General features: G+C 45.1%; 1 protein-coding gene and 1 long non-coding RNA gene across 2 annotated transcripts in view; both read left to right on the forward strand.

Moving 5' to 3' along the window:
• Positions 1–1195: 1195 nt before the first annotated feature.
• Positions 1196–13578, forward strand: part of LOC115177669 (guanine nucleotide-binding protein subunit alpha-12-like) — a 25732-nt gene continuing 13349 nt past the window's right edge. Inside the window, exons 1-2 of the mRNA XM_029738615.1 lie at positions 1196–2194; positions 7414–7629. Of these exons, the coding sequence (XP_029594475.1) occupies positions 1877–2194; positions 7414–7629 (534 nt within the window). The 5' untranslated portion in view covers positions 1196–1876. The remainder of the gene's footprint in view (positions 2195–7413; positions 7630–13578) is intronic.
• LOC115177719 (uncharacterized) lies at positions 11668–12279 on the forward strand. The gene is made up of 2 exons (XR_003872466.1): positions 11668–12068; positions 12108–12279. It is a non-coding gene; the product is annotated as an uncharacterized LOC115177719 (long non-coding RNA).

Raw genomic sequence — 13578 nt, forward strand, 5'->3', positions numbered from 1 at the left:
GAGACAGGAGGGGTCGGGAGACACTGTGGCCCCATCTGATGATACCCCCGGACAGGGCCAAACAGGCAGGATATAACCCCACCCACTTTTCCAAAGCACAGCCCCCACACCACTAGAGGGATATCTTCAACCACCAACTTACCATCCTGAGACAAGGCCGAGTATAGCCCACAAAGATCTCCGCCACAGCACAACCCAAGGGGAGGAGAGACAACTAGTGTCCCAGCCCTGCTCTGAGACATGGGAGGAGAGACAACTAGTGTTCCAGCCCTGCTCTGAGACATGGGGGGAGAGACATCTAGTGTTCCAGCCCTGCTCTGAGACACGGGGGGAGAGACAACTAGTGTCCCAGCCCTGCTCTGAGACATGGGAGTAGAGACAACTAGTGTCCCAGCCCTGCTCTGAGACATGGGAGGAGAGACAACTAGTGTCCCAGCCCTGCTCTGAGACATGGGAGGAGAGACAACTAGTGTCCCAGCCCTGCTCTGAGACATGGGAGGAGAGACAACTAGTGTTCCAGCCCTGCTCTGAGACACGGGAGGAGAGACAACTAGTGTCCCAGCCCTGCTCTGAGACATGGGGGGAGAGACAACTAGTGTCCCAGCCCTGCTCTGAGACATGGGAGGAGAGACAACTAGTGTTCCAGACACAACAAGTCTTCTAGAAGGGGATGGAGTTTGTCACCTGGACACTGATCCCAAGTCAGCTTCTACTCTGTTATGCTCTACTGTATATGGAGTTCGTCACCTGGACACTGATCCCAAGTCAGCTTCTACTCTATTATTCTCTACTGTATATGGAGTTCGTCACCTGGACACTGATCCCAAGTCAGCTTCTACTCTGTTATGCTCTACTGTATTACATCTGTTATGATTCTATCAAAAACATTGAGCTCTACGTCCCAGTGTTCTTTCTAGGGGCCTCCCGTAGTGACAGAGTGGTGTTGAGTCGCCCCCTATCTGCCGTCCGGAGTAGTGCTGCAGCAGCCTTAGACTAGACCAAGACAGTATGTAGCGGACATGGAACAGCCCACTACAACTACAGCCCAACTCTGTGTGGGCCACTACGATGCCAAATGCATTTATATAGCTTCCAAAATATATTTTTTTCAGCGCTGGGTGCCAATATGGAGGCTCAGTGGCTTCAAAACAGCACCCCCTGTTAGTCACCTAGTGTATATATAAATCATTGGGCCAGACTCTCGCTCCCACTCTTGCCTTTTGTCAGTGTTCTGAAGTTCAGAAATCCCCGGGGAATCCTCCTACTCTACATCGAGGCAACATTTGCTTTTATTTTACTGAAGTTTGTTTGTTAGGTAGGCTAAACTTTAGTCTAGACACACGGACGGTGGCATCGTTTATACAGAGTTTATAACGCTTGTTGGACGACTTTTGTCACGGCGGTGGTTGTGTTTTTCCCCCTGTCCACTTCGCTGGTTCTTTATTTGAGAAGAGAACAAACACATCCAACTCTAAACCAAAATGGACACGGGACTATCTCCAGCTCGCGCAACTATGCGGCTCGGCGCATAATGGAGAAATAAACTGGATCTATTTTAATGCACGAAAAAATCTTATTTTTCATTTTGATAAACCTAGCCATTTAAACGTCTAGGCTAATATAAATATATTAAAGCGGAGTGGATTATCTCGTATCATGTCAAGAACTTGGATATCGAAATAGCCTAATTTCTCACTTTTTTTCCATCATAGTGGAACGAGACAATCTGAGGTTTTATTTAAGTCGGATAACCCTGCTACGACTAAAATGGTATAATCGAACCGTAGCCTATTGAATGGGGGTGTAGGCTGGACTCTTCTCGTATTATGAAAAGGTTCTGCTGAAGTTTGGTGGGTTGGTTGGTTAAAAACGGACCATGTCGGGAGTTGTGCGGAGCCTGAGCCGCTGCCTGCTGCCGGCCGAGGCCACCCGAGAGGCGGGCGGCAGCAAGGACAGGATCCGGGAAAGGGACGCGGTCCAGGAGCGAGAGGCTCGGCGGAAGAGCCGGGAGATTGATGCCATGCTTGCCCGAGAGAGGCGTGCTGTGAGGCGGCTAGTGAAAATCCTTCTCCTCGGTGCTGGAGAGAGCGGCAAATCGACCTTCCTCAAACAGATGAGGATTATTAATGGGAAAGAGTTCGACAAGAAAGCGCTACTCGACTTCCGGGACACAATCTTTGAGAATATCATAAAGGTAGCCAATAATAGTTATAACCATTGTGAGTCATGCAGTGAACAGGCCTATGTTATTGTAGCATGGCATTTCTCCAAGGGAAAACAACTTTATTCAATCAATTCTCCGTGCGCTGTATTGACACGCATTAGGCAGAGGCCCATCCTAGTTAGTTCAATTCAAAAGCTAAAGTTCGGAGTGTTGATCTCATTGACAATACGTTGGACTTGGATATTAGGCCCAAGTCAACTTCTACCCTATTATTCTCTACTGTATATGGAGTTTGTCTCCTGGAAACTGATCCCAAGTCAGCTTCTACCCTATTATTCTCTACTGTATATGGAGTTTGTCTCCTGGAAACTGATCCCAAGTCAGCTTCTACCCTATTATTCTCTACTGTATATGGAGTTTGTCTCCTGGAAACTGATCCCAAGTCAGCTTCTACCCTATTATTCTCTACTGTATATGGAGTTTGTCTCCTGGAAACTGATCCCAAGTCAGCTTCTACCCTATTATTCTCTACTGTATATGGAGTTTGTCACCTGGACACTGATCCCAAGTCAGCATCTACTCTCATTGACAAAACATTGGATATTAGGTCCGTTTGTGCATTTCCCTCTCTATAGAATGGGTAGGACTGGGGCAGGGAAAACTGGTCCTAGATCAGTGGTGTCAGATGTACACACTAAGTAAAACTGGTTTTAGATCAGTGGTGTCAGATGTACACACTAAGTAAAACTGGTTTTAGATCAGCGGTGTCAGATGTACACACTAAGTAAAACTGGTTTTAGATCAGTGGTGTCAGATGTACACACTAAGTAAAACTGGTTTTAGATCAGCGGTGTCAGATGTACACACTAAGTAAAACTGGTTTTAGATCAGCGGTGTCAGATATACACACTAAGTAAAACTGGTTTTAGATCAGTGGTTAGGTTTGTATCTAATGGATCAGTGGTCCCATGCAGACCAGACGTACACTTTGTACCTAACTATGACACATTAACTACGACACAGTGACTCACGTCTGGCTCTCATGCCACGTTCACACCTCAGAACTCGGATTTTAACTGACTTTCTAAGCAAATCTGAAATGCCAAGAGTTTCCTAGTTCTGACCAGCATGTGAACGTGGCATCAGCCAGCAGACTTAGATGTGTATGTGTGGCCGAACACGCATGAGTGTGTGTGTGTCTGTGTGTGTCACGGTAGTGAGGAAGTGACTACTAGTTTCTCTCTCTTTCTCTGATACACACACACACTCACGCTCACACACACACACACACTCACACTCACACTCACACACACACTCACACTCACACACACACACACACAGAGAGAGCTAGAAAAAGTTTCCAATTGTCATACTTTTTGTTTGAGTGGTTTATTTACAGATAGCCACTCCAACCCTCAGACATCAGTTCCAAATGAAGCATGTGATGTTTAGTGAGTCCGCCAGATCAGAGGCAGTAGGGATGACCAGGGATGTTCTCTGTTTAGTGAGTCCTCCAGATCAGAGGCAGTAGGGATGACCAGGGATGTTCTCTGTTTAGTGAGTCCGCCAGATCAGAGGCAGTAGGGATGACCAGGGATGTTCTCTGTTTAGTGAGTCCGCCAGAGCAGAGGCAGTAGGGATGACCAGGGATGTTCTCTGTTTAGTGAGTCCGCCAGATCAGAGGCAGTAGGGATGACCAGGGATGTTCTCTGTTTAGTGAGTCCGCCAGATCAGAGGCAGTAGGGATGACCAGGGATGTTCTCTGTTTAGTGAGTCCGCCAGATCAGAGGCAGTAGGGATGACCAGGGATGTTCTCTGTTTAGTGAGTCCGCCAGATCAGAGGCAGTAGGGATGACCAGGGATGTTCTCTGTTTAGTGAGTCCGCCAGAGCAGAGGCAGTAGGGATGACCAGGGATGTTCTCTGTTTAGTGAGTCCGCCAGATCAGAGGCAGTAGGGATGACCAGGGATGTTCTCTGTTTAGTGAGTCCGCCAGATCAGAGGCAGTAGGGATGACCAGGGATGTTCTCTGTTTAGTGAGTCCGCCAGATCAGAGGCAGTAGGGATGACCAGGGATGTTCTCTGTTTAGTGAGTCCGCCAGATCAGAGGAAGTAGGGATGACCAGGGATGTTCTCTGTTTAGTGAGTCCGCCAGATCAGAGGCAGTAGGGATGACCAGGGAGGTTCTCTGTTTAGTGAGTCCGCCAGATCAGAGGCAGTAGGGATGACCAGGGATGTTCTCTGTTTAGTGAGTCCGCCAGATCAGAGGCAGTAGGGATGACCAGGGATGTTCTCTGTTTAGTGAGTCCTCCAGATCAGAGGCAGTAGGGATGACCAGGGATGTTCTCTGTTTAGTGAGTCCGCCAGATCAGAGGCAGTAGGGATGACCAGGGATGTTCTCTGTTTAGTGAGTCCGCCAGATCAGAGGCAGTAGGGATGACCAGGGATGTTCTCTGTTTAGTGAGTCCGCCAGATCAGAGGCAGTAGGGATGACCAGGGATGTTCTCTGTTTAGTGAGTCCGCCAGATCAGAGGCAGTAGGGATGACCAGGGATGTTCTCTGTTTAGTGAGTCCGCCAGATCAGAGGCAGTAGGGATGACCAGGGATGTTCTCTGTTTAGTGAGTCCGCCAGATCAGAGACAGTAGGGATGACCAGGGATGTTCTCTGTTTAGTGAGTCCGCCAGATCAGAGGCAGTAGGGATGACCAGGGATGTTCTCTGTTTAGTGAGTCCGCCAGATCAGAGGCAGTAGGGATGACCAGGGATGTTCTCTGTTTAGTGAGTCCGCCAGATCAGAGGCAGTAGGGATGACCAGGGATGTTCTCTGTTTAGTGAGTCCGCCAGATCAGAGGCAGTAGGGATGACCAGGGATGTTCTCTGTTTAGTGAGTCCGCCAGATCAGAGGCAGTAGGGATGACCAGGGATGTTCTCTGTTTAGTGAGTCCGCCAGATCAGACGCAGTAGGGATGACCAGGGATGTTCTCTGTTTAGTGAGTCCGCCAGATCAGAGGCAGTAGGGATGACCAGGGATGTTCTCTGTTTAGTGAGTCCTCCAGATCAGAGGCAGTAGGGATGACCAGGGATGTTCTCTGTTTAGTGAGTCCGCCAGATCAGAGCCAGTAGGGATGACCAGGGATGTTCTCTGTTTAGTGAGTCCTCCAGATCAGAGGCAGTAGGGATGACCAGGGATGTTCTCTGTTTAGTGAGTCCGCCAGATCAGAGCCAGTAGGGATGACCAGGGATGTTCTCTTGATAAGTGCTTAAATTGGACCATTTTCCTGCCCTGCTAAGCATTTGAAAATACTTTTGGGTGTCAGGGAAAATGTATGGACTAAAACGTTCATTATTTTCTTTAGGAATGTAGGGAAGTAAAAGTTGTCGAAAATAAAAATAGTAAAGTACAGATACCCCCCAAAACAACTTAAGTAGTACTTTAAAGTATTTTTACTCAAGTACTTTACACCACTGCTCACACACACACACACACACACACACACACACACACACACACACACACACATACACACACACACAATTTATAAAAAGACATCTAACAACATCATGTATATTTTTTAAAGCTACTGTTTAATTACAGGGGTCTTAATGGATCACACATGTCTGACACACACACACACACACACACACACACACACACACGGTCAGACTGTATGTCTGCTGGTGAAGAGAGAGCGAGACAGAGAGAATGGGTCGGGGTCTATATGATTTAATCCATTATCTGGATCTTCTGGGTTTAACTGGAGAAGCTTCTGTTGTACCCAATGTTCCCTCTAAGCTGCAGCACCCCGGGACTCTGCCGCGCAGAATAAATGTCAGCCCCGCGCAGAGAAGCACGAGATTGAACATCACTCAACATTCTAGAGTTTTCCCCCTTTAGGTAACACTATCAACGTTCTAGAGTTTTCCCCTTTAGGTAACACTATCAACGTTCTAGAGTTTTCCCCTTTAGGTAACACTATCAACGTTCTAGAGTTTTCCCCTTTAGGTAACACTATCAACGTTCTAGAGTTTTCCCCTTTAGGTAACACTATCAACGTTCTAGAGTTTTCCCCTTTAGGTAACACTATCAACATTCTAGAGTTTTCCCCCTTTACATAATATAATATAGATACACTGTATCACTGTTGTAGATAGATACACTGTAACACTGTTGTAGATAGATACACTGTAACACTGTTGTAGATAGATACACTGTAACACTGTTGTAGATAGATACACTGTATCACTGTTGTAGATAGATACACTGTAACACTGTTGTAGATAGATACACTGTAACACTGTTGTAGATAGATACACTGTAACACTGTTGTAGATAGATACACTGTATCACTGTTGTAGATAGATACACTGTAATACTGTTGTAGATAGATACACTGTAATACTGTTGTAGATAGATACACTGTATCACTGTTGTAGATAGATACACTGTAATACTGTTGTAGATAGATACACTGTAATACTGTTGTAGATAGATACACTGTAACACTGTTGTAGATAGATACACTGTAACACTGTTGTAGATAGATACACTGTAACACTGTTGTAGATAGATACACTGTAACACTGTTGTAGATAGATACACTGTAACACTGTTGTAGATAGATACACTGTAACACTGTTGTAGATAGATACACTGTAACACTGTTGTAGATAGATACACTGTAACACTGTTGTAGATAGATACACTGTAACACTGGTTGTACATAGATACATACACTGTAACACTGGCTGTAGATACATACATTGTAACACTGGTTGTAGATAGATACATACACTGTAATACTGGCTGTAGATACATACACTATAACACTGGCTGTAGATAGATACATACACTATAACACTGGCTGTAGATAGATACATACACTATAACACTGGCTGTAGATAGATACATACACTATAACACTGGCTGTAGATAGATACATACACTGTAACACTGGCTGTAGATAGATACATACACTGTAACACTGGCTGTAGATAGATACATACACTGTAACACTGGCTGTAGATAGATACATACACTGTAACACTGGCTGTAGATAGATACATACACATACACATTAATGTATATATTGTTCTATAGGGGATGCGTGTATTGGAGGGTGTATATATTAATGTATATATGTTTCTATAGGGGATGCGTGTATTGGAGGGTGTATATATTAATGTATATATTGTTCTATAGGGGATGCGTGTATTGGTGGATGTATATATTAATGTATATATTGTTCTATAGGGGATGCGTGTATTGGTGGATGCACGGGACAAGCTGGGGATTCCGTGGCAGAACTCTGAAAACGAGAAGCACGGCATGTTTGTGATGTCATTTGAGGGGCGTGGTGGAGTGGCGGTAGAACCAATAGAATTCCAGCTTTATGGTCTGGCGCTGGATGCTCTGTGGAGGGATTCTGGGATACAGGACGCCTACGCACGACGCAGAGAGTTTCAACTGGTGAGTCTTACAGAGATACACACACACACACACACACACACACACACACACACACACACACACACACACACACACACACACACAGCTACAGACACACACACACACACACACACAGCTACAGACACACACACACAGAGATATACACACACACACACACACACAGCTACAGACACATACACACAGAGATACAGACACACACACACACAGATACACACACACACACACAGAGATATACACACACAGAGATATACAGACACACACACACAGCTACAGACACACACAGAGATACTGACACACAGAGACACACACACACACACACACACACACACACACACACACACACACACACACACACACACACACACACACACAGCAACACACACACACACAGATATACACACACAGAGATATACAGACACACACACACAGCTACACACACACACACACACGCACACACACACACACACACACACACACACACACACACACACACACAGCTACACACACACACAGATATACACACAGAGAGATATACAGACACACACACACAGCTACACACACACGACAGCCGTGTCAGAGACAGAAAATCACACACTCTCATTTGTTTGTGTCAGAGAGAGACTGTGTGTGTTGTTGTTATGTTACAGTCTCTCCCTGGTCTTCAACTCCAGATAAGTTAGAGCTGCATTCAACGTTCAAAAGAGTTCATTCTTTACAAACTGAGAACACGCTTTGACAAAAAAAGGTTCTATCTAGAACCTAAAAGGGTTCTTCGACTGTCCCCATAGGAGAACCCTTTGAAGAACCCTTTTTGGTTCCAAGTTGAACCGTTTTGGGTTCCGTGTTCCACAGAGGGTTCTACCTGGAACCAAAAAGGGTTCTTCCTTGGAGACAGCCGAATAACCCTTTTGGACCACTTTTTTTAAGAGTGTATTTGAGTGTGTAGAGTGTAGTGTGTAGTGTGTGTAGTGTAGTGTGTAGTGTGTAGTGTGGGTAGTGTAGTGTGAAGTGTAGTGTGTGTAGTGTGTGTAGAGTGTGTAGTATGTGTAGAGTGTGTAGTGTGTAGAGTGTGTAGAGTGTGTAGTGTAGTGTGTAGAGTGTGTAGTTTGTGTAGTATGTGTAGAGTGTGTTGTGTGTAGTGTGTAGTGTGTGTGGCATGTAGTGTAGTGTGTGTAGTGTGTAGTGTAGTGTGTAGTATGTAGTGTAGTGTGTAGTGTGTAGTGTTTGTAGTATAGTGTGCAGTGTGTGTAGTATAGTGTATAGTGTGTAGTGTGTGTTGTGTAGTGTGTAGTATAGTGTGTAGTGTGTGTAGTGTAGTGTGTAGTGTGTGTGTGTAGTGTGTGTAGTGTGTAGTGTGTAGTGTGTAGTGTGTAGTGTGTGTAGTATAGTGTGCAGTGTAGTGTGTGTAATGTAGTGTGTGTAGTGTGTAGTGTATTGTGTGTAGTGTAGTGTGTAGTGTGTGTAGTGTAGTGTGTGTAGTATAGTGTGTGTAGTGTAGTGTGTAGTATAGTGTGTGTAGTGTGTAGTATAGTGTGTAGTGTGTAGATGGTATTGTTTAAAGCCTGTGTAGAGGCTATATAATCAGATGGTATTGTTTAAAGCCTGTGTAGAGGCTATATAATCAGATGGTATTGTTTAAAGCCTGGGTAGAGGCTATATAATCAGATGGTATTGTTGAAAGCCTGGGTAGAGGCTATATAATCAGATAGTATTGTTTAAAGCCTGGGTAGAGGCTATATAATCAGATAGTATTGTTTAAAGCCTGGGTAGAGGCTATATAATCAGATAGTATTGTTGAAAGCCTGGGTAGAGGCTATATAATCAGATAGTATTGTTGAAAGCCTGTGTAGAGGCTATATAATCAGATAGTATTGTTGAAAGCCTGTGTAGAGGCTATATAATCAGATAGTATTGTTTAAAGCCTGGGTAGAGGCTATATAATCAGATAGTATTGTTTAAAGCCTGGGTAGAGGCTATATAATCAGATAGTATTGTTTAAAGCCTGGGTAGAGGCTATATAATCAGATGGTATTGTTGAAAGCCTGGGTAGAGGCTATATAATCAGATAGTATTGTTGAAAGCCTGGGTAGAGGCTATATAATCAGATAGTATTGTTTAAAGCCTGGGTAGAGGCTATGTGCAGGCAATGACAAATATTTTCTAATATTCCTTTCTGGTGGAGGAGCAGAACAGGTTTTTGTGTCTGTCTGTGTGGCACATGATGGACCAATGACTGTCTCATGAGGGCTGTCTTAACATGGTGAGTTAGGTTATAGGACTATATCATGATGGACCAGTCTGTCTTAACATGGTGAGCTAGGTTATAGGACTATATCATGATGGACCAGTCTGTCTTAACATGGTGAGTTAGGTTATAGGACTATATCATGATGGACCAGTCTGTCTTAACATGGTGAGTTAGGTAATAGGACTATATCATGATGGACCAGTCTGTCTTAACATGGTGAGTTAGGTTATAGGACTATATCATGATGGACCAGTCTGTCTTAACATGGTGAGCTAGGTTATAGGACTATATCATGATGGACCAGTCTGTCTTAACATGGTGAGCTAGGTTATAGGACTATATCATGATGGACCAGTCTGTCTTAACATGGTGAGTTAGGTTATAGGACTATATCATGATGGACCAGTCTGTCTGATGCTGTGTACTGTCCTGCTGTGTACTGTCCTGCTGTGTACTGTCCTGCTGTGTACTGTCCTGCTGTATACTGTCCTGCTGTCCTGCTGTATACTGTCCTGCTGTGTACTGTCCTGCTGTCCTGCTGGATACTGTCATGCTGTGTACTGTCCTCCTGTGTACTGTCCTGCTGTCCTGCTGTGTACTGTCCTGCTGTCCTCTTGTGTACTGTCCTGCTGTCCTCCTGTGTACTGTCCTGCTGTCCTGCTGGATACTGTCCTGCTGTGTACTGTCCTGCTGTATACTGTCCTGCTGTGTACTGTCCTGCTGTGTACTGTCCTGCTGTATACTGTCCTGCTGTGTACTGTCCTGCTGTGTACTGTCCTGCTGTGTACTGTCCTGCTGTCCTACTGTGTACTGTCCTGCTGTGTACTGTCCTGCTGTGTACTGTCCTGCTGTATCCTGTCCTGCTGTATACTGTCCTGCTGTGTACTGTCCTGCTGTATACTGTCCTGCTGTGTACTGTCCTGCTGTGTACTGTGTACTGTCCTGCTGTGTACTGTCCTGCTGTGTACTGTATACTGTCCTGCTGTGTACTGTCCTGCTGTATTCTGTCCTGCTGTGTACTGTCCTGCTGTGTACTGTCCTGCTGTGTACTGTCCTGCTGTATACTGTCCTGCTGTGTACTGTCCTGCTGTGTACTGTTCTGCTGTGTACTGTCCTGCTGTCCTACTGTGTACTGTCCTGCTGTGTACTGTCCTGCTGTATACTGTCCTGCTGTGTACTGTCCTGCTGTGTACTGTCCTGCTGTATACTGTCCTGCTGTGTACTGTCCTGCTGTCCTGCTGTGTACTGTCCTGCTGTGTACTGTCCTGCTGTGTACTGTCCTGCTGTGTACTGTCCTGCTGTCCTGCTGTGTACTGTCCTGCTGTGTACTGTCCTGCTGTATACTGTCCTACTGTGTACTATCCTGCTGTGTACTGTCCTGCTGTGTACTGTCCTGCTGTGTACTGTCCTGCTGTCCTGCTGTGTACTGTCCTGCTGTATACTGTCCTGCTGTGTACTGTCCTGCTGTGTACTGTCCTGCTGTGTACTGTCCTGCTGTGTACTGTCCTGTTAGTAGTACACCAGAGCAGGTGAAGGGAGAGATGTGGGTTAGTAGTACACCAGAGCAGGTGAAGGGAGAGATGTGGGTTAGTAGTACACCAGAGCAGGTGAAGGGAGAGATGTGGGTTAGTAGTACGCCAGAGCAGGTGAAGGGAGAGATGTGGGTTAGTAGTACACCAGAGCAGGTGAAGGGAGAGATGTGGGTTAGTAGTACGCCAGAGCAGGTGAAGGGAGAGATGTGGGTTAGTAGTACGCCAGAGCAGGTGAAGGGAGAGATGTGGTTAGTAGTACACCAGAGCAGGTGAAGGGAGAGATGTGGGTTAGTAGTACACCAGAGCAGGTGAAGGGAGAGATGTGGGTTAGTAGTACACCAGAGCAGGTGAAGGGAGAGATGTGGGTTAGTAGTACGCCAGAGCAGGTGAAGGGAGAGATGTGGGTTAGTAGTACACCAGAGCAGGTGAAGGGAGAGATGTGGGTTAGTAGTACACCAGAGCAGGTGAAGGGAGAGATGTGGGTTAGTAGTACACCAGAGCAGGTGAAGGGAGAGATGTGGGTTAGTAGTACACCAGAGCAGGTGAAGGGAGAGATGTGGTTTAGTAGTACGCCAGAGCAGGTGAAGGGAGAGATGTGGGTTAGTAGTACACCAGAGCAGGTGAAGGGAGAGATGTGGGTTAGTAGTACACCAGAGCAGGTGAAGGGAGAGATGTGGGTTAGTAGTACACCAGAGCAGGTGAAGGGAGAGATGTGTTTTTAGAGGGATTCAGGCCATATCCCGACTAGCCTCTTAAACCCCACCATAGGGCAACAGCAGGGACTAGGGTCTGGAATCAAGACAGACTCTCTTGGTACTTCCATGAAGGAAACCAACAACAACAGAAATCACTGGACAACTAAAAGAAAAATCTGAAAAGATGTCTCTCCCGACAAATCACAAAGCAGACATAACACAACGTTGCGATTCGAAACCATAGTTTTCAGACAAAACCTTTGCAGTGGTTTTAGTGAAGGTAGTGGATGCAAGCTAGCCACTTACGGCATGTCCTCATTAAAAATAACCTCCCTGATCTACATATTACTAGATACTATTTAGTTTTGTTGTTATTCAACCTGGATGTCTAGAGAGAGTTTGTTTTGTTGTTATTCAACCTGGATGTCTAGAGAGAGCATGTTTTGTTGCTGTTACATTTCATTACATACTGGAACACTACAGCTCTCTCTCCTCTGACATAGAGGACAAATCCCACACACATAGAATAATAATAATAATAATCAGAATAATAATAATAATAACAATAATAATAATAATAACAATAATCATAATCATAATAATAATAATAATAATAACCATAACAATAATAATAATAATAATAACAATAATAATAATCATCATAATCATAATAATAATAATAATAGTAATAATAATAACAATAGTAATAATACTAACACTGCAGTGTCAGATGTTTACCATGTTAGGAACACCTAGAACACATGCGTGCCCAAACGGAAGTCACACCTATTGAGCTCCAGACGCCATATCATGCGAGCCACTCTCAGGAGGTGAAAGGTCACTCTCTGGAGAAGGAGAGAGAGGGAGAGATAAGAGAGAGGGAGAGAGAAAGACTTTAGAGAATGACCTTGGTTAGCAAACGAGGCTAATCTTGTCATTAGTCACAGTAGATAATGCTAGCATGCTAACGTGACACAGAAGACAACTTGGTTCCTGTTCAGATAAACAGAACAAGACAGAGTGAATCCTCAGTCTGTAGCTGCCTTTCAGGCTTCTCTCTTTCTCTGTGTGTATTTTTCTCTTCTTCCATCTCCTTCTCTCTTACTATCTATTTTTCTCCCTCTCATTCTATCCCCCTTCTCTCCTTTTCTCTGTCTGTCTCTCTACCTCTCTCTCTTTCTCTCTTACTATCTTTGTTTATGAAAGTCTTTATTTTTCTCCCTCTCATTCTCTCCCTCCCTCTCTCCTTTTCTCTGTCTGTCTCTCCCTCCCTCTATCTTTCTCTCTGAGAGGTTTTTCCGGGCACCACAGCCCTGCTTTCCCAGGAAACTCTGGATCCCAGCCAGAGAAAAAGAGAGCGAGAGAGAGAAATAGGGTTGGGGGAGGGGAGGGGGATCGAGAGAAACAGGATGACTGGGAGAAATGGAGAGAAGGGAGGAGTAGAGAGAGAGAGAGAAAACAGAAACGACTGACA

This window comes from Salmo trutta, chromosome 38 (assembly GCF_901001165.1).
Source record: "Salmo trutta chromosome 38, fSalTru1.1, whole genome shotgun sequence".
Taxonomy (NCBI): domain Eukaryota; kingdom Metazoa; phylum Chordata; class Actinopteri; order Salmoniformes; family Salmonidae; genus Salmo; species Salmo trutta.